The sequence below is a fragment of the Cebidichthys violaceus genome, unplaced genomic scaffold, assembly GCF_023349555.1.
Source record: "Cebidichthys violaceus isolate CVI_PGR_0920_01 unplaced genomic scaffold, fCebVio1.0.p SCAF_15, whole genome shotgun sequence".
NCBI lineage: Eukaryota > Metazoa > Chordata > Actinopteri > Perciformes > Stichaeidae > Cebidichthys > Cebidichthys violaceus.
The window spans coordinates 11396332-11415880 of NW_027176318.1; the positions used below are offsets into that span (position 1 = coordinate 11396332).

General features: G+C 45.5%; 1 protein-coding gene across 6 annotated transcripts in view; it reads left to right on the plus strand.

The window, feature by feature from the left end:
- The window catches only part of slc4a2b (solute carrier family 4 member 2b), a 30949-nt gene extending 12965 nt beyond the window's left edge, over positions 1-17984 (plus strand). For 2 of the 6 annotated variants that reach the window (XM_068710030.1, XM_068710032.1), the window contains 22 exons: positions 2544-2712; positions 2835-3061; positions 4185-4300; positions 5059-5279; positions 7322-7458; positions 8580-8666; positions 9176-9356; positions 9447-9582; positions 10132-10333; positions 10416-10524; positions 10635-10819; positions 10962-11175; positions 11279-11485; positions 11642-11790; positions 12013-12207; positions 12619-12834; positions 13328-13417; positions 13520-13686; positions 14073-14326; positions 14413-14582; positions 14850-15023; positions 15483-17984. In XM_068710030.1, the coding sequence (XP_068566131.1) occupies positions 2544-2712; positions 2835-3061; positions 4185-4300; positions 5059-5279; positions 7322-7458; positions 8580-8666; positions 9176-9356; positions 9447-9582; positions 10132-10333; positions 10416-10524; positions 10635-10819; positions 10962-11175; positions 11279-11485; positions 11642-11790; positions 12013-12207; positions 12619-12834; positions 13328-13417; positions 13520-13686; positions 14073-14326; positions 14413-14582; positions 14850-15023; positions 15483-15563 (3687 nt within the window). In that variant the 3' untranslated portion in view covers positions 15564-17984. Of the gene's footprint in view, positions 1-192; positions 346-2543; positions 2713-2834; positions 3062-4184; positions 4301-5058; positions 5280-7321; positions 7459-8579; positions 8667-9175; positions 9357-9446; positions 9583-10131; positions 10334-10415; positions 10525-10634; positions 10820-10961; positions 11176-11278; positions 11486-11641; positions 11791-12012; positions 12208-12618; positions 12835-13327; positions 13418-13519; positions 13687-14072; positions 14327-14412; positions 14583-14849; positions 15024-15482 lie in introns of those variants that run through there. The other 4 variants (XM_068710033.1, XM_068710031.1, XM_068710034.1 and 1 more) reach the window with 4 other exon arrangements.
- The last annotated feature ends 1565 nt before the right edge of the window (positions 17985-19549 follow it).

The window sequence follows — 19549 nt, forward strand, 5'->3', positions numbered from 1 at the left end:
ATATTAAGTTAAAATGTGGAGATGAATGTCAACGTGAGGTTTTGTTCCTGTTCAAACACGGCTTGTCCTTTGAGGCAGCGTTTGTCCTCAAAGCGAGGACGAGAGTCTTGTTTATTCTTCCCCGGTACAATGGGCAGACCGGTGAAGGTGGCAGGCTGGCCGATAGGGCTCTGATTAGGGCATCACGAGGTTCTGATAAGCTGAGGGGGAGAGGGATGTCTCCTGCCTGCAGTTCTTAATAGAGGTGTTGAGGGTCGGTGCTCCAGTTTTGTCATGTCGAAGGGCAGCGACACTTGTTGCCACCAAAGCGCTGATTGCAATTAAGCTCACGTTGCCATGAGCGAGGTAAGTCCCTGAAACTCTCAGCCAAAGTTCCTCTTCGCTGTCTGGTCGCTTTTTGTTTCTACTCGGCTCCCCTCGGCTTGTTGTTGCTTTCGGTTTGTGGAAAATTCTTCTCACCTCCTTGAGAATCCCTCGCACATCTCTCCCACCTCCAGGGATTCATCGTGAAACCATGATATGAATGAGAGCTCTGTGAAAATAAACTGCTGGATAGTGTAGCGGCGCACATCTGGATGGGATCGGATTCTGAACGGTCATCTAGTTAAACATCGCAAGTGTTGAGATTGCGACGCAGACGTGGGGTGATGCCTATAGGCAGAAATTAAGAGGTTTTCTTTACATTTATCAACAATTTTTTTTATGAAACTGTTGCAAAAACCGTTGACTACTTTATCAAGCTTCTCCCATATACGACCTTCAACTCAACATTTGTAGTTTAAAAGAGCCACGCTTTCTATTTAGGCCCTTAGAAACCCGCTCGGCTACTTAAAGCGACGGCGTTTGGTGCTTCAATGGGCTGAAGTGTCTTCGGCAGTGTGTTCAGGAGGTCGCTGAGGTGAACGTATAGTTTGTTCACTTCTTTTTCTGGAACTCTTGTTGATCCGTCAGGTAAAAAAAAAAAAGGCTTTATGTGGAATTGAAACTCGGGTCAATATTGAATGTGTGCTTAACAGGCTGACCTGTCTTGCTGTTTCACTCATACGTCTCAGCCTGTCCACAGCTCAGTGCAGGGCTCTCTGCTTCTGTCACCTGTGTGTGGCATGAAGAGCAAGACTCGGGTGGTAATGTGGGTCATGGGAATCACTTCTTCACACTTTCTGTGCACATGCCGTGCTTCATGAACATCTATGGAGCCGTAAGTGTGATTGATTCAGGGTGAACTCTTGAGTTTCCCGTTCACATCTTCTTGTCTTGATGGGATTGATGCGCTCAATGTGATGAAAATGGAACAAATGAAGCCCCAAAGCTGCTTCACATCATGCGATGCTGCAACATGTAAATTCTCTCTGTAACAAATTCTGCATTCATGTTAAGTATTATCAGCAAAATGTACTTAAAGTATCAAAAGTAAAAGTACTCATTCTGCAGAAAAAGGCTGGGAATCCATAACAATGTATTCTTATTAATAAGTTTATTAAATGCGTATTTATGCAAAAGATAACGCGTCATTAAAGCTGTCAGATAAATGTTGTGAAGACATTAAAAGTACAGCATTTCCCTTTGTATTAAGTACCATGAAATGGAAATACTCAAGTACAGTTTTGAGGTACATGCACTTGTGCTGGAGTTACTTTCTGCCACTGTAATCTTTAATATCTCACGGTGCGTTCCTGAGCTCTTTTAGCAGTCTGAGTGCAAGTCTGACACAGAAGTAAGCAGGAGCTGCAGGTGGGAGAAGAGCCACCACGTGCTTTCTGTTGCTCCCTGCAGCACTGAAGAAAACCTAATATACGACTGACATGTTGGGTGTCCTGAGAACCGTTTGTGGGAGCATCGGATGACTTGTGGCCCCTGAGTTGTGCCTCAGGAAGGGTTCGCCGCGGGATCTGAGGCACCCGCACAACATTTACTCTGCCGTGAGGTGGCTACAGAGCGATCCCGTTAGCCCGAGCGGATCCGCTCGCTGCGTCGCTGCAGCCGATCCTTATCACAACATCCCACCGGCAGAGCAGGGCGCAGCAGGGTACGGCATCCTGCTGCACGAGAACAGATCTCTTATCACCCACGTGATCCCTGTCACACCACAGCGTGGAAGAGGAGGAACGGATCAAAGCACATGGCTATTGTTTGCAATTTCAGGCACATTTTCAGAAGAGCATGTCTGCATGAGAGGGCTCGTCATATGATTCCCTGACTGTGGAGACATTTGTAGAACCAGAACTCCCTCTGGTGCTGGTTGAGGTGAAAGGCAGCATGCTGTCTCTCAAATCCACACTACTACTTCTAAGCAGGTTTTAATATGCGAGTCTCAATGTCAGTGTACAGACTACCGTCATTTATGAGTGTGCTGTTGATGGACACTATTCTCCCACAATGCAATGCACAAAAACAGTATAGTTGTTGTGTAATATCATTATTTCCTAATGTCTTACATATTTATTGAACACTTTGGATCTCTGAATTTCTGATCACTTGACGGATCATTCTTTCTTTTTGTTTTATATTTCTTTGATGTATTTTGGTCACTTGTTGCTTTGCAGCCAGAGGCTCCTGCTGCCTCAACACTACACGGGACTCCGCACCCTGAAGAGGAGGATGAAGGGGACCTGAACAAAGCCTTGGGGGTCCAGCGCTTCCAGCAGATCCTCAGCCCCGCTGCAGCCGTACCTGATGAACAGCACCACAACTACCATGAGGAGGACATTGAGTGTAAGCACGGGGTGGTCTCCTCGTTGTTGTTAACATTCCGCAATCCAGGGAAATAAACACAACTTTAAATGTGATACGTAAGTAGCTCATGTTTGCGTATCTCTGCTTGATCTTCTCCCCAGACAACCGTCACTCCTCTCACCACATCCACCGACCTCTGTCCAAGCTGCCCTCCGAGGGACGCAGGAAGAAGAGCAACAAGAAAAGGAGGAAGGACAAAGATCACAAGAGCAGCCATGTTCCCAGCAGCGGCCCCATAGAGGAGGGAGAGGATGAAGAGGAAGAGGAGGATGAGTCCATGGAGGCCACGTCTGCTCCATCTGAGCCGGAGAGAGTGAAGGATGTGGAGGTAATCATTCGTCTTTTTATTCATCGTCAAATGAATTTAGAAGTGACGACCGGGCCTGGCTTCTGCATTAACACATTATTTGTTTTGAGTCTTTTAACATGTTTATGGAGTCAAAATATTGTAATATAAATGTATCGGACAGTATTCTTTTTGGGCTTATATTGTTGTTTTTTTACATGTTTTTACAAAAACTACGACTGCAAGTAACAAGTATAAACCTGCTGAGTATCTTTAATCGTTTTGCCTATAAAATGTCACAAAATGGGGAAAATTGTCTTAATATTGCTATTTTTCTTTTAAGTTGTACATTTTTCATTGGCTCAACCAAAACCCCCAAAATATCCAGTATACTGTATCATAAGATAAAGAAACTGCAATATGTGTTGTACTTCCCCATAATTATCATTATTTGATATATTGGTCAGGTTTTATGTATTCTTATACTGTCCAGTGAGACGATAATAACTGTTCATGAATGTGTAAATGATAAATGACGTTCATTGAGATGTGAGTGGATCAGCGTTCTCTCTCATACACAACCTGCTCACTCACTGTTGTAGCATTAACACGTTTTCCTCTATGAATATTTCAGTATAGTCTTAATCATTCATCAGTGGGTTTCATGTTTGTTATGCTTCACACAATGAGAGTAGATTTCATTTTCAATAGATGGTTGAGATGAGATGTTTTGCTTTAGTGTTTAGTGTGTTAGTGTTTGGCCTCAGCCTTTTGTCACTTTGTGTTTTTATTGCAAAATAAATAAATATGTTTTACAAATAAAAAGGAGAAAACAAACCTCAGCACAGCATGTGAACACAGCAGGTTACACATGTCTTAGTCTGCTGACTTCATGTCCATGTTGTCCTTAGATTTCCCAGTTTTCCCGTCACGTATCTTTTCCTCTGTTCACTTGTGCCTTTTAGACAATGGTCCCTGATTTTTAAAGTAAATATTTAAATAAATAGATTTTCAAGATCAAATACTTTCTTTAATTCATTAAAACTCTTCAAGTCTCACCCTAGGACTAATGTGGACCGGGCCGGTTGGTTCTTGGTTTATTTTTTTGGTGAGTTGTGTGTCTTTACAGTAACCGGTGTTCTCCTGCTCCGTATGTCCTCCACAGTTCTTTGTTTCGGATGAAGACCATGCGGCCAAAGAGAGCCCGCACTCGGCCCGTGAGCTCGACATCGTGCCGCAGTCTGCGGTGGGAGCAGATACTGAAGAAGCGACCTCCACAGAGTGAGTTGAGTCTGATAAAAAGGGGCCTGAGACACTTTATAACTGAGCTTTACCTGCTGTGATGATCGCATGTTTTTGCCGTGTTGCTGAAATGTTCTCACGGACGTTCTGATTGGGTGGAACGGCTCAGGCACCTTTGTGATTGGTCGGTGAGGTACACGCTGTACGTTACCACGTCTCAGGCATCCAGTGGGCCTGCTGGGCATGATCTGATGGACCAGAGTAATCCTCTCGTTGGAGACCCATATATCACCTGTCGCTATAGACGACGCAACACACCTCGGCAGCCTGAGGCTCCATCGATGACATTTACCGCTCCGCTTCACGAGGGTCTAGTCTTGGCTGGGATAGAACTGCGTACATACACCTTTTTGCTTGTTTTCAGTCCATTGGAGAGCAACTTAATAACGTCGGATCGGTTTTATTTAACCTCCTGATAAAAGGGGGAAATAATTGAGGAAAAAAGTTGGTTTTGAAATGCTGTGGGCGTCTGGCGTTTAAAGGACGGTGAGTTCATCATGTTTGTTTCAAAAGTGCTTTGAAGGATTTGTAGTCGCCACATCAATTCACTTTTGTATAGTTATTTTGGTATATTTTGAGTGTTTTGAGAGATGCAGTTGTTTTTTTTTTGGATTACTTGTTTCCAGCTTTACATGTAAAACTTTTCATGTTTGATCAACTAAAGAAAATAACAACAAAACAGCCGCTTGTCATTCTCTGAGCAACAACTTTGTGATGTTTCTCTGCTTTTTATCTAGTAAGCCGGCCTCATCCGACGCTGCCAGCTCCTCTCCTCAGTCGGGGCCGCCTGAACACGTACCGCTGGCCCGGGTGTCCTCCGCCAGCCGCGGCTACGACCTGCAGGAGCGCAGACGCACGGGCAACATGACGGGAGCTGAGCAGGCCAAGTACCAACGCATCCCCACTGACGAGAGCGAGGCCCAGACGCTGGCCTCCGCTGACCTGGACGGCATCAAGAGTGAGTGAGAGAGATTTTATGTTCTTAAAACTTGTTTGGAAGACTCACCAGGTGGGTAATAAGGACACAAGTTGATTATTTGAATTGAGTGCATTCCTTCACCCCGTAGAAGGACATTTAAAAGAATGCAGTATGTCACTTCCATATGAAGATGAACTCCTTGTATCTCTGTGCTCATTGTTCATAAAGGCTCTTAGGCTGTAATCATTATTTTTATATTAACAACTGATCATACGACTACTTGTTACCTGTAAGGAGTCGCTTGTAGCCGCAGAGTATTATCACCCATCATACATTCTGCAGTAAAATCAATTTAGATACATTTTGTCTTGGTAAAAAATGCAACGATTGCAGGTTTAAACTTTAAAGGTTATTATTTTTTGTTAATAGCGACAAAAGAAACATCAACAAAGCTGTGGTCATGTCACAAACACTGGGTACAGTAGTAAAAATGAGTTTCCTCTGAGTTACTGTTGTTGTGATTAGACCGCCGGTCTTGGATCTGTCGACGCTCAGATTCCTCCAGGGCCTTCTACGTTGCGGTCGGCTCCCCGCTGCCCTGTGACGTTCCCGGCCCCCGGCCCCAGCGTGGGGTCGAGTTCAGGGCCGGGGAGATTTACGTAAGGGAGCCGACCCCTGAGCAGAGAGCAGCGCTTCATCAGAGAGTGTGGCAGACGGGCCCACGTTATTAAATTAGCCGTTCCCGCTGTCAGCTGAGGCCCTTGGACTCGGGCCCAAGACAACATGGTGGCTAATTGTGAAACCTGGATCTCAGTTAACAATCTTCATTCATTAGTGGAATGTGGATAGAGATAGGGGCTTAATATTGTCTAGATATTTGGTCTTTTAAAGGGATTAGTGATACAGAGTCGAGCCTCCCAACAGGTTCATCGCTGCGTATTCTCTGTGTCTTCTTTTATCTGAATCCCGCCACCGTAAATCATCCTGGGAAAGTGTCTCTGTCTCTGGCTGCTGCTCAACAATAGGAATTATTAGATCACTGTCCGTCCCCTTTTGTGCGACCTGAGCGAATTAAAACCTCCGCTCACTGATGCAGTCTGATGGTTTGAGCGGGTTCAGGCGCCGGTCAAAAAACAGCAACTTTTTTTTCCCTGATTCGTTAAAAAAACCTTTACAAGTTGCACGCTCCAGTGTGAGGGCGTCACGTAGTCGGACGGCGGTGCCAGCAGCCACCGTACGCCCCCCCCCCCCAACACAAACCCTCCTCCTCCTTCAAGAGCCTCATGCCAGTCAGGCCTCGCTTCACTCCAGGGTCCGCCCCCAAACCTCACAGCTCATGAAGCCACCTGACCAGAGACCCAATGAGTAAAGTAAAGATGAAAAGATCATTGTTTTGGACAAAAACAATTTTCTCTGAACTTGCAATGACTTGAAACATTGATGAAGACCCCTAACAGCATCACTGTTTGTTTCATAGGACGTACGAGCTCTGATAAAGGTAAGGAGATAGGTATTCTTGGAGAGGATCTCCCTTATTACTGTACCAATAAGGTTATTCTAAGATTATTCTTTTCTTTTTTATATAATTAGTGGTTTTGGGAAGAGAAGAGAAGTTGCTCGTTGCCGTTTTTGCTTAGCTTTCACAGTTTTTTGATCTTCTTAACACCTGATGGGACATTTCCTACTGGCAGTGTTGTGTCTGTGCCATCCGGTGTCTCTCTCCACATCCTTTCAGTGCCTGGTGTGATGCCAGCCTGAGTAACTCGACTCCCTGTGAAGGACCACAGAGACAAAGGCGAAGTGGCCCGGTCCGTTGTGACTTGGTGGCCTGAGATTTGAACTTGAGGTGTAAGGTCAACGTGTGCATGCCGAGGGCTGCAGAAGCACAAAATAAGACTGTAACATTGTGCAGCCTATGTGCTGTGCAGGGATTTAATTTCCAGTTGTATTGTTTGGATGCCATGTTCATTGACTTGTGTGTGTGTGTGTGTGTGTGTGTGTGAGGGTGTCTTGACGTTTAAATCACTGCCTGGCCATCTCCTCCGTGTTCTTCAACACAGCTCACTCTTCTTCTCTGCCAGGTCATCGTTTTGAAGATGTCCCCGGCGTGCGCAGACACCTGGTCAGAAAGAGCACCAAGGGACAAGTGGTGCACACCGGCAAGGACCACAAAGAGACCACCACTCGCAGCCGCAAGCAGGACCGAACCCCACATGAGGTGAGGCATGAAGCCCGACGCGCATCTACTAACAACCTGCCAAGTAAGACGTTTGTCCCGTTTCTCAGGCTCATCAGTGCCAGCGTTTATTTTTGGAAAACGAGCACTTGTATTACTATAAGTTACTGGGGTGTATTCTTTTAGTTTTGGTAACGTTTAAGACACAATCATAAGGTAAACAAGAGTCAACTCATCAGAACTTATCCGCTTATGATCATTTTCTTACTCAGTTAATCTGTTAACTATTATTGCAATTAATTGATTGCAATCAGTCGTTTGAATTACAAAATATCAGTAAATAGATAAATAATAAATGCAAGTCCTTGGATGAATTATAAGGTTTCATGTTCTCCTGCAACAACAACCAATGACTATTTTCAGGATTTTAAGAAATCCGTGTTTGAGGAATAAAATCTACGATCACTTGGGCTGCAACTCGTGATTATTTTCATCATTAAGTAATTCTTTAAATGTGTTGTAAAATTGATTGTTTTGTTCAACCAGCAGCCCCAACCCCAGAAATATGAAATGATATGAAACAGAATGTTTTGTCGACTTAATTATCTATTAATTAACTAACTGTTTCGGGAACATTAAAACCCAGGGGGGAACTATTATTCAGGGCTGTTTTATATCTTTTTTTTTTTTTTTATTTCAATTTGTGTTTTAAAATTTAGCCATAAATTGTAGCAAATCCTGGGAAATGTTTTCTCTTTCCCTCCCTCAGATTTAGCACCGTCCTGTCTCTTTTGTGGATGGGACAGGGAGGGAAGGAGACAATTAAAAATGAATGAATGAGATCTTTCCTTTCACACACGGAAAAGAAAAAGAGGGCAGGGAGAAGCTTTGGTAACCAGACACTGAGAGAGAGAGAGACACTGTGTGAGTGAGTGAGAGAGAGAGAGCGAGAGAGAGAGAGAGAGAGAGAGAGAGAGAGAGAGCGAGAGAGAGAGAGCACACACATTGTCATACACAGCCCTGAGCCTCCAGCAGCCCGCGTAAACAACAGGTCCCTGTCAGGTGTGTGTGATGAGGAAGAGTTACCTGTGTGTGTAAAAGTGAGGGTCCCGTCCTTTGTGTCAGTGTTTTGAGTACCCTCCTGCGCCGTCTCGCTCCTCCAGTCGATACCGGTGGTTCTGTACCGCTCTGCCTCGCGTCTCGAAGGCGTGTTGCTGGACGAGGACTACGTCATGGCTCGGTACCAGAAGGTGAGGCTGGGTGACCGGCCGGAGTCAGGTTTGATCCGTGTGAGCGTGATTTCACAGGCATGCAGACGGTGTGCTGTATTAAGGGAGAGTTCTCCAAGAGTTTTTTTGGTCTTCATCTCACCAGCGATCATGACTGACCAGCATGGTGATCACTTAATCACAACCGTTAACAGATGTTTGATGCTAGGAAGGCTGAAGATCATGGTCTCTCCTGTGACTATCTAAGATATCATTGGCTGGTTTTTTATGCACCTTTTTTTAAGTTGAACATCTAGTGTGATAACATGGACAAGATGTATCTTCTGTGTGTGTGGAGTGAATTTAAATAAATCACCTGGTAACCCGGTAAGCGTGGAGTCTCTTTTCTGAATCGACTGACTACATACAAAGTGCTTCGGCTATTGAGTTGAATATTTGGCACTTGCTGTGAACGTGCATGTGGTTCTGTGTGGACAGCGTGGATGTTCTCCATCTCACCTGCACCTGTTCCTGTGCGATGTTGTCTCCAGGTGTTCGTGGAGCTGAATGAGCTGACTATGGACAAGAACCAGGAGATGCAGTGGAAGGAGACGGCTCGCTGGATCAAGTTTGAGGAGGACGTTGAGGAGGAGACCGACCGCTGGGGGAAACCTCACGTGGCCTCGCTGTCTTTCCGCAGTTTGCTGGAGCTCCGAAAGACCATCTCACACGGTAAGAAATGGAAGCAGAGTTTACTTTTTAAGCCTAAAAGTCAGCGATGCCGTTCACAGACTGCTGAGCTCCGTATGTGTGCGTCCACAGGTGCGGTGCTGCTGGACCTGGACCAGAAGACCCTGCCGGGCATCGCCCACCAGGTGGTGGAACAGATGATCATATCTGACCAGATCAAAGCTGAGGACCGAGCCAACGTCCTGAGGGCCCTGCTGCTGAAACACAGGTGACCTGCAGCACCAGACTGCAACAAACACGCAGTCGTTTCCTTTTAAGAGGACGATGAGTAACCGAGGGAGGGAGTTCAGCTTCACTGATAGATTTCTTTCTTACAAGAATCAGAAGTAAGTTTGAGGCAAGATCAGGTGGAAAGGGGTTCTCCTTGCATCTCACGGTAATGTGCAGCTGAATCAGGTGCTTCTCACAACAAGGATGAGTGAAAAAAGGACTGGAGCACACAGATGTATTTGTAGTAATAGGCTGCAAATCAGCCTTTGCAAGATTATTATTCTGTTGAAGAAAATTGTTAATTTTGTCTGACTTTTGCTGAAATACTCGATACTCACTTTAGGCTTCTCAGAATCCTTCAAATCTGGAACAATGTGAAGCACATAAATATATATTTCACAAATCTTGTAAATAGCCAAACAATCTGTATATGGGGGTCATGTTCTACTAAGCTTCCGTCAGCGCTGCACACTTCCAGCTACTAGGTGGCTTCATGCCTTGTCACTGCCTCTCTTCCTCCTGCTCACCCTCTCTCTTCCTCCCATAGTCACCCGAGCGATGAGAAGGAGCACAGTAGCCCTTTCCCCAGGAACATGTCCGCGGCCAGCCTGGGCAGCCTGATGACTCATCACCACAGTGCCAATCACACCCATCACCCCGAGCCGTTGGTGACCGACCCGCTCATGGGCGGCGTCCACATCGCGGGGGACACAGAGACACGCATCGAGGTGGAGAAGAACGAGGCACAGGTAAGTCTCGTGCCGATATTTAAAAAGAGTCCTGGTAACCAGTAACCTTCGTTATCCTGATTGTGGTTCTTTCGACTTGCAGCAGAAGGAGACGCTGTCGGTGTCCGGTATGCACCGGTCCAAATCCAAACATGAGCTGAAGCTGCTGGAGAAGATTCCTGAGAATGCTGAGGCCACTGTTGTCCTTGTGGGTGAGTCTTGAAAACCACACGCACTGAACTTAAAAATATCTCATCACTTTAAAATCACTTGCACTCAGTGAAGTCTGTTTTTTGACCGTTACATCCCGCCCGTCTTGCAGGCAGCGTGGACTTCCTGGAGCAGACCACCATGGCGTTTGTGCGACTGCAGGAGGCCGTGGAGCTGGAGTCCGTCCTTGAGGTCCCCGTACCGGTCCGGTTTCTCTTTGTTCTGCTGGGACCCCCCGACACCAGCATGGACTATCACCAGATAGGACGCTCCATCTCCACACTCATGTCTGACAAGGTGAGCGAGCTGTAGACATTGAGGGATAGTTATTATTCATACACAAAACCTAAATCGCATAAAATTCGAGGAACAAGGAAGCAATGAAGCAATGATATTTTCATTCAGTTACATCTGTTTTTGAATCTGAATTTCCGTCCAGCAATTCCACGAGGCAGCTTACCTGGCAGACGACAGGCAGGACCTGCTGAACGCCATCAACAGCTTCCTGGACTGCAGCATCGTGCTGCCGCCCTCAGAGATGGGCGGCGATGAGCTGCTGCGCTCCGTCGCTCGCTTCCAGAGGGAGATGCTGCGCAAGAGGGAGGAGCAGGGGGTCAAACTGGCCAAGGAGCCCAAAAGCAAGGAAGAAAAAGGTGATGAATCACATCATTTGTCGCCGTATCGAAGGAAAGGCCAGCCGCTGTTCTATGACTTCCTGTTATTGTAGTTAATGACTGGCTCTTTCCCGTAACACAGAGGCCCTCCTCACACCCTTGAAGAAGTCAGACGACCCTTTAGAGCGCACCAGGCGCCCCTTTGGTGGGCTCGTGCGAGACGTGCGGCGCCGCTACCCACAGTACCTCAGTGACTTCAAGGATGCCCTGAACAGTCAGTGCATGGCTGCCGTGATCTTCATCTACTTCGCTGCCCTCTCTCCGGCCATAACATTCGGAGGCCTACTGGGTGAGCAGGAGTCGAGTTACTGTGGATTCACCGTTTATCGTCTCGTGTGTCAAAAACCCCTTTTCATGTTTTTGTCTTGACGGTTCTCTCCGTGATCTATTAACGAACCATTCAGCTTGGTTGGTGTTCATTCCCGTGTTGTCTGTCTGTTGCTAGGTGAGAAGACGGATGGTCTGATTGGTGTTTCTGAGCTGATTGTGTCGACAGCGGTGCAGGGTGTGATCTTCTGCTTGCTCGGAGCTCAGCCGCTACTCGTTGTGGGCTTCTCCGGACCCCTGCTGGTCTTTGAAGAAGCCTTCTACAGTGTACGTTGATGAACAACAACAACTGACGATGAGTGTTCTGGACAATAACAACAGCCTACAATATAAAATCCAGTTCATCACTACTTTCTAGGTTAAAAAATTAGCATATTCACATTCTTGGCGAGAGAGTATCTGTACGCTAAATAGTTTGAGAAACAGGGTTTTCATGGCGGCTGTGAACATCTTCCAGCTGATGAGTGTCTTGTCTCTGTGTCCTCGCAGTTCTGCAAAGCAAACGACATCGAGTACCTGACCGGCCGCGTGTGGATCGGGTTTTGGCTCATCGTCATCGTGATCGTCGTGGTGGCCTTCGAGGGAAGCTTCCTGGTCCGCTTCGTCTCCCGCTTCACCCAGGAGATCTTCTCCTTCCTCATCTCCCTCATCTTCATCTGCGAGACCTTCATCAAGCTCGGCAGGGTACGCCCGAGACTTGAAATAACCACTTCTGATTACAAAAGCTTTTTGTTGGCGGGCCGAGTGTTTGCGTCCCCGACACTAAACTGAACAGACTGATCTTTGGACGATATTCAAATCTCGGGGTTGAAAATGAGCATGTTTTTCTAACGAGTGCTTTTTAAATCTTTTGTGATTGATTGTCCTTGAAAGTTAAACGGATTAAAAGTTGAACTATTATCCAGGCTTATGATTTTGGAAGGTTTGCTGTTTTTAGAGTTTCGTGGCACAGACTTGAAAGGCGTCTGGCTTCGGGACAATCTCATTTTCCAGAGAGTGTGGTGGTGCTACCTAAAAGAGTGATGAATGATGATCCAGCTGGTGTACGTGTGTGTGTACGTTGCATTAATTTGAACCTCCTGTGTCGTCCGGCAGATTTTCAAGGAGCACCCGCTGAAAAGCTGCTCCCTCAACAACGGCACAGACGCCTCGACGGAAAACATCACGCTCGCGCTGAGCAACGTCACCCTGCCGGTGACGGTCCGAGACCAGCCCAACACCGCGCTGCTCTCTCTGGTTCTCATGGCCGGAACCTTTTTCATCGCTTTCTACCTGCGCAAGTTCAAGAACAGCGCGTTCTTCCCTGGAAGGGTGAGGAGCTATGGTCACTTTAAAAACACCAGTTCTCCCAACATCAACCCCTCAACATGTAACCCACATCTTTCTTTAACCTCGCTTGAAGATGGCAAAGAAAAATAATCTTAATAAAAGATTACCATCATACATACAGCCCACCATCGTATATCAAGGATATATGTACGTTTTATGTTTATATGAGAAAGTTTAAGACTCATTTGAGCGACTCTAAAACAATCTCACAACAAGGTCCATTGAGCAGCGGTTCTGGAGCTTTTGACCGTATCACATGATCTTTCTTTGCAGATGGAGTTTGCCTAGTTGTCATGTTAAACTTCCTTTTATTTTTCACATTATGGGAAATGCTGAGCAAATCGAAAACAAAATCGGAGGTGTTGATTAGTGATCTTGAGAAGTGCGAGGTGTTTCGTTGTGCGCTCACACTGTCTGAGTCTGTGGTCTGTGAAGCTGACAGTTGTGCTCAAACTATCACGTTTTATGTGTTAAGTTGCGCAGGATTATTGGAGATTTTGGGGTCCCGATAGCCATCCTCATCATGGTCCTGGTGGATTACAGTATAGACGACACTTACACACAGGTACCTCTCAAATACTACCACTCTTGTGTTTTATACACGTTTGACTTAAGATTCACAACGCAGACGATCTTCTTCTTCTTCTTCTGTTCCGTCGTCGTGTAGAAACTGAACGTTCCTCACGGTTTCTCTGTGTCGAGTCCTGAGAAGCGCGGCTGGATCATCAATCCTCTGGGCACCGACGGAGAGTTCCCCGTCTGGATGATGTTTGCCTGCTGTCTGCCAGCTCTGCTGGTCTTCATCCTCATCTTCATGGAGACTCAGATCACCACGTGAGCTACAAGTCACACTAAAAAGGATTATCGTCAGAATTACTCAACGACATTTCAAGAGTCAGTTTGTTGTGATTGAGTCTGATTAATCTCTACGGTACTCCCTGAAACCGATATAACGGGATCTTAAAGTTGGATTCATGGTCTTACACGTGATAGTGCAGCCATTTCCAGTTTAATAAGAGTTATACAAATATATATATATATCTCACAGTTTATAAAAGACATTTTAATTGTGCAGTAAACAATGTTTCATGTCACCACCATCACGCTGCACTACAGTGTTTAGTGTTCCTGTGCTGCATGTTGAATGGTGTTTAAGAAGGCATTCATCAGAAGCGTGCGCTGCTCAGTCTGTTGACGTCTGTTGGTCCGACTCCCTGCAGCCTCATCGTGAGTAAGAAGGAGCGGATGCTGGTGAAGGGCTCAGGTTTCCATCTGGACCTGCTGCTCATCGTGGTGCTGGGCGGCTGCTCGGCTCTGTTCGGCCTGCCGTGGATGGCCGCCGCGACCGTCCGCTCGGTGACGCACGTCAACGCCCTCACCGTCATGAGCAAAGCTGTGGCCCCCGGAGACAAGCCCCGCATCCAGGAGGTGAAGGAGCAGAGGGTCACCGGGCTGCTGGTGGCCATCATGGTTGGTGAGTGTCGGACATTGAAATCCCATCGCTGCTCTCTTTCCACTAGTTGAAGCCAATATTCAGCATTTCACTTCCCCCCCCCCCAGGTATGTCCATTGTGATCGGTGAGCTGCTGAGTCGGATCCCCCTGGCGGTGCTGTTTGGTATCTTCCTCTACATGGGTGTGATGTCCCTTAACGGCATCCAGCTGACAGAGCGGATGATGCTGCTGCTCATGCCACCAAAGTATCACCCTGACCACACCTACGTCCGCAAGGTACGAAGAGCGTCATTGTTTGTAATGTAGGCTGAGCATGTCTTCACACAACAGTCCAATACCCAAAGAACTGAAAAAACAGTGAATTCTGACATTTTTACTTCATAAGTGACTTAAACAATCAATCATCAAATCATTTCAGCTCTTGTCTCTCGTCTGTTTCTTAAATGTTTATATTGGGAACCAGAAAAATCAATCGTTTCTCACAAAAACGTCCTTTTTCTCTGCTCTCACACTGTTTTTATGAACGCTCTCTGCTTCCTTCAGGTCCGCACGCTGCGCATGCATCTGTTCACCGTCATCCAGGTGGTGTGTCTGGCGGCTCTGTGGGCCGTGATGTCGACTCAGGCCTCGCTGGCTTTCCCCTTCGTCCTCATCCTCACCATCCCCGTCAAGATGTTCCTGCTGCGCCGCATCTTCACCGCCAGAGAGATTTCATGTGTGAGTTGACCACAGGAGGGCGCAATAAGAACTAGTAAAGAGGTCAAGAAGCACAAGGAAATATAAATAACACTATGTAGTTTATATATTCAGTTGTTTACTTTAATCAATTTCTATAAGTGTTTTTAGCGTATCTTTAAATGTAATTCCCCCTTTTCCTCTGAAGATGTGACTTCTGACGATAAAGATAAAAAACATTTCCACCGACAAGGACGACACACAAGCTTACTTCTAAGGCATTCTGGGAAATGTAGAATATCTCTTTAGTAAGCTAAACATTGGAAAGAAGCAGAAATGTTGCTTTGAGTAACTACATAGATTACATATATATATATATATATATATATATATATATATATATATAAATAAATATATTCATGATGCCTCATACTGAGTGTAACCTTTTAAGAATATGTTTCATGTTAAAAGTGAATAGTGAACGTCTTCTCCCTCCTCCAGCTGGACGCAGACGACGCAGAGCCCAAGTTTGACGAGCGCGAGTGTCACGATGAGTACTCGGAGATGCACATGCCCGTGTGACCCGCACCGACCCGTCGTGTCACCGCTTCACTCCTCTACGAGAACACCAAAAGATCCTTTGACTCACTCTGCCAACCAATGAGATCCTTCGAACTTGAAACACTCACAGTTTGATGCCCCGTCACTGTGCACCCTCTTTAACGTCACTGTGCACCCTCTTTAACGTCACTGTGCACCCTCTTTACCGTCACTGTGCACCCTCTTTACCGTCACTGTGCACCCTCTTTAACGTCACTGTGCACCCTCTTTACCGTCACTGTGCACCCTCTTTACCGTCACTGTGCACCCTCTTTAGCGTCACTGTGCACCCTCTTTACCGTCGCTGTGCACCCTTTTTACCGTCACTGTGCACCCTCTTTAACGTCGCTGTGCACCCTCTTTAACGTCGCTGTGCACCCTCTTTAACGTCGCTGTGCACCCTCTTTACCGTCGCTGTGCACCCTCTTTACCGTCGCTGTGCACCCTCTTTAACGTCGCTGTGCACCCTCTTTACCGTCGCTGTGCACCCTCTTTACCGTCGCTGTGCACCCTCTTTACCGTCACCGAGATGTGAACGTACACTGTGACGGCGGTCTGGTTGGTCGTTGCTTTGGTCTCAACTGTTTCAGTAGCTTCTCATCAGATTTTTGGGGGATTTTCTGCCGGTTAACAGCATCCGACCGGGCAGATTAAAAACGGTGGACGGCGTGTGTTCGAACATAATATGCTTTTTAAGAATATATATTTCAGGGGACAAGAGATTCCAAATCAAATGATCTCACGCTCGAAGTTAAATGTGATTACAGTAGATAGATTTGCAAGACTGATGAATTTTTCGCCCTGAAAGGTTGCTCTGATTCACATTGAATATGTGGAGGACACATGGGAGATAGTCTTTTTTTATTAACACTTTATCTAAGTTTGTTGCTTTTGTTAATGTTTTAAACTCACAAAGCGCCTTATGAAGGAACGACACACAGGTCTACTGAGGCGTTTTCCCTCATTCTGTCTCGTTTTAGACGGCTGATCACTTTATCGCCTCACTAGGCTCATGGCACTTTTTTTAAAACACCAAATCTGAACAATGACTGTATTTATGTAATAATGTTATCTTCTTCGCGTCCTCTTTAATCCCTTAAATGTCCATGTTGCTTTAGTTTGTTTCTCATACGACTATCTGATTGATTTTTAGCCCGTCTTTTTTTTTTTGTTGTTGTTACTCAACCGTTGGGATTTCTTGGGAGATGACGTGAAATATTTCTGGTCATAACAGAAGATTAACACAGTGGCATAATATATATATATATATATATATATATATATATATATATATATATATATATACACACACACACTCTAAATGTCTCCACGCTCATGTTTAGGGCACTAATGTATCAATGTAGAGTTTGTTTCACTCGGTGTGTTTATGGGAATCACTGTAATTTATTGGTTTCTTTGTCCAAGTGCCAAACGTGTGGTGTAAATAGTTTTGTGATCAGAACAATAAGCTGCAGTTCAGCCATCTCACATCTCCTGTAACGACGTTTCGTCAAGGAGCCTAAATTAACAACATTTCTAAGTACAACATTCCTTGTTTTATCATAACTTCGCTACATATTATTTTGGCATTGAGTAATTCAAACATTTCATTCGCACTCGTGAACTTGGTCGACCAAACTTACACACAAGCTGTGTAGACAATCTCAATATTCATGCATTACTGAGAGGGAAGGCTTTTAAACGTATATATGTTTGTGTGTGTGTGTGTGTGTGTGTGTGTGTGTGTGTGTGTGTGTGTGTGTGTGTGTGTGTGTGTGTGTGTGTGTGTGTGTGTGTGTGTGTGTGTGTTTTAGTTTTGTTTTATGTCATGTTGTATCAGTGTGACATGGATTGGTTGAAGCTTTGACTGTGTCAAATAACTGAAATGTTCGGTCCTCTGTTACTCTCGTGTGTGTCCACTACTCTCCTCTGAACTGTCCCGTCTCAGCCGGCCTGCCGTTGTGCTCTTGGGCCCTTTTGGCGTTAGAAAGGCGCACAAAGTGCCTCTGGGACCACGAAGTGATCGGCTACGAGTGCTCGTCGTTTGTCAGGACGACGCACGTTAACAATAGTTTGCACTTTCGAAAACGCTCAAAAATCAAACATCTCTCCATTATTTATCTGTTGCAATATGAGGCATTATTGCTGCTGTTTTTAATGCGCACACACACATTTGGCTGCATCGTGTCCGTGGACACTGAAGGAGACGTTGATGAGAAGTTGTTGGCGTCGGTTTTATGTGGATGGAGTTGGTCTGTTTATGCTAAGTTTCAAAATGCTGATACGATATTTTGTCCCATTTCAAAAGCAGTAGAGAGTCTGAGTCTGAGAGGCTACTGCTGATGTTTCCTTGTACATTAAAGGTTGAAATATTGATGACACATAAAAGTTATTTTATATTTATCCTGGCTGCTGTTTTGTCTTTTTTTTTTTGACATGCAGGTAGAGAAGATATCTCTGCCAATGTGACAACCGTTTATTTAAAAACACGCTGCAGAGTTAGAAAACATAACACGATGCAGACAAGATGCAAAAACCAAGACACAAAAACAAAAAACAACCAAGAAATACAATTTCCTTCCATTGTGTTTTCTCCCTTTGCAGCATGCAAAGCTTCAGAAGTAGTCGATCTCTAAATCTGATTTAGTTTTGTTTTCTTATTGCAGTTCGTTGAGCTCTCAGGGCTCCTACTTTAAAATAACCAGCTCCTCTCAGGTTTCAAAACCTGAAAGTAAATGTAGGTTCATTGTGTTTTAGCCCCAGAGCCTCCTGACAGGTTGACCCGGCCATGCAGGAACTTTTGAAACCTTTTTCTGCTTTATGAGAAAAGCGATAAAAGCTTGTCACACAAACGTTGACGTTTCTTAGATGAGTGGTTCTGTACCTGGGGAACGTTTCAGACCTTTGTATATTGTTTTGTGTGAAACACTGGATTATTTTACCTCTTCTTCATTTAATAACCCTTCAAAGATGAGCTACGAGAACAGAAGCGTCTCTCCTGGACCCCTCGTCACATTTCAGATTCTCAGATTTCCTATAAAACTTCTCAAATGGTTTAATTTTTACGGTACAAAAGGGTTGATTTATCCAATACATCCCCAAAACAGAAGTCTTCAGCTCCATCTATCTGCATGTGTTTTCTAAGTTGCAGTGTATTGGGCTCCCTATCGTTATACCTCGGCCATGCAGGGCATTTTGGTTTTCTAAAACCAGCTTAAAAAAGCACTTTTTGCAGTGCATTGAGCTCTCAGGGCCACAATACTGAAATTCTCATGTTGAAACCTGCTGTAAATCAACATCAATTACAGACAGTCAAGGAGAAGAAGTAGTGTTCTGTGTTTCCAGGCTGTTCTGTCCCGAGGGAAAGGAGGGCTGGATGTTCAGGAAAACAACACGGGGTGGGGTGGGGGGGGCGGTTGCACAATCCTTTCGCTCCCATTGTTGCAGACACCGAGAGAAAGATGGCTGCGTTGTTGCTGCTGCTCTTCAGCGCCGGAGCCTTGTTCTTGTCCTCTAATGGTCAGAAGGCTTACGACAAACTCCCTGAGACCTACAGGAAAGGAGTGGATCTGGCTCTGGAGAAGCTCCGCTCTCACGCCGGGATCCAGCACCATTTTCTCTTCCTCAGAAGTATTATGAAGTCAGACATTGAGGTACATGTGTTTTTCATTGTCAGAATGTGTCTTTTGTTGTGCTGGGGCTCATTAGTGAGTGGCTCTTTGTGATTTATTGTGAGTAGAATCCTCCAGAGAAGCTTTAGTCCTCAAAGAATGTGAGGATTGTTTCACAGAAAACCCCTCGAGGCTGGTCGACGATTGCTCAAATCTCATCCTCTTCCTCTTCTTCCTCTCCAGGCTGGTTTTGATGTGACCTACGTCTACCACAACTTCTTCCTCAAGGCCACAAAGTGCCAAAAAGGAACGGTCGACGCCACATCGTGTCAATTCAGAAACGACAGAGTAAGTTTT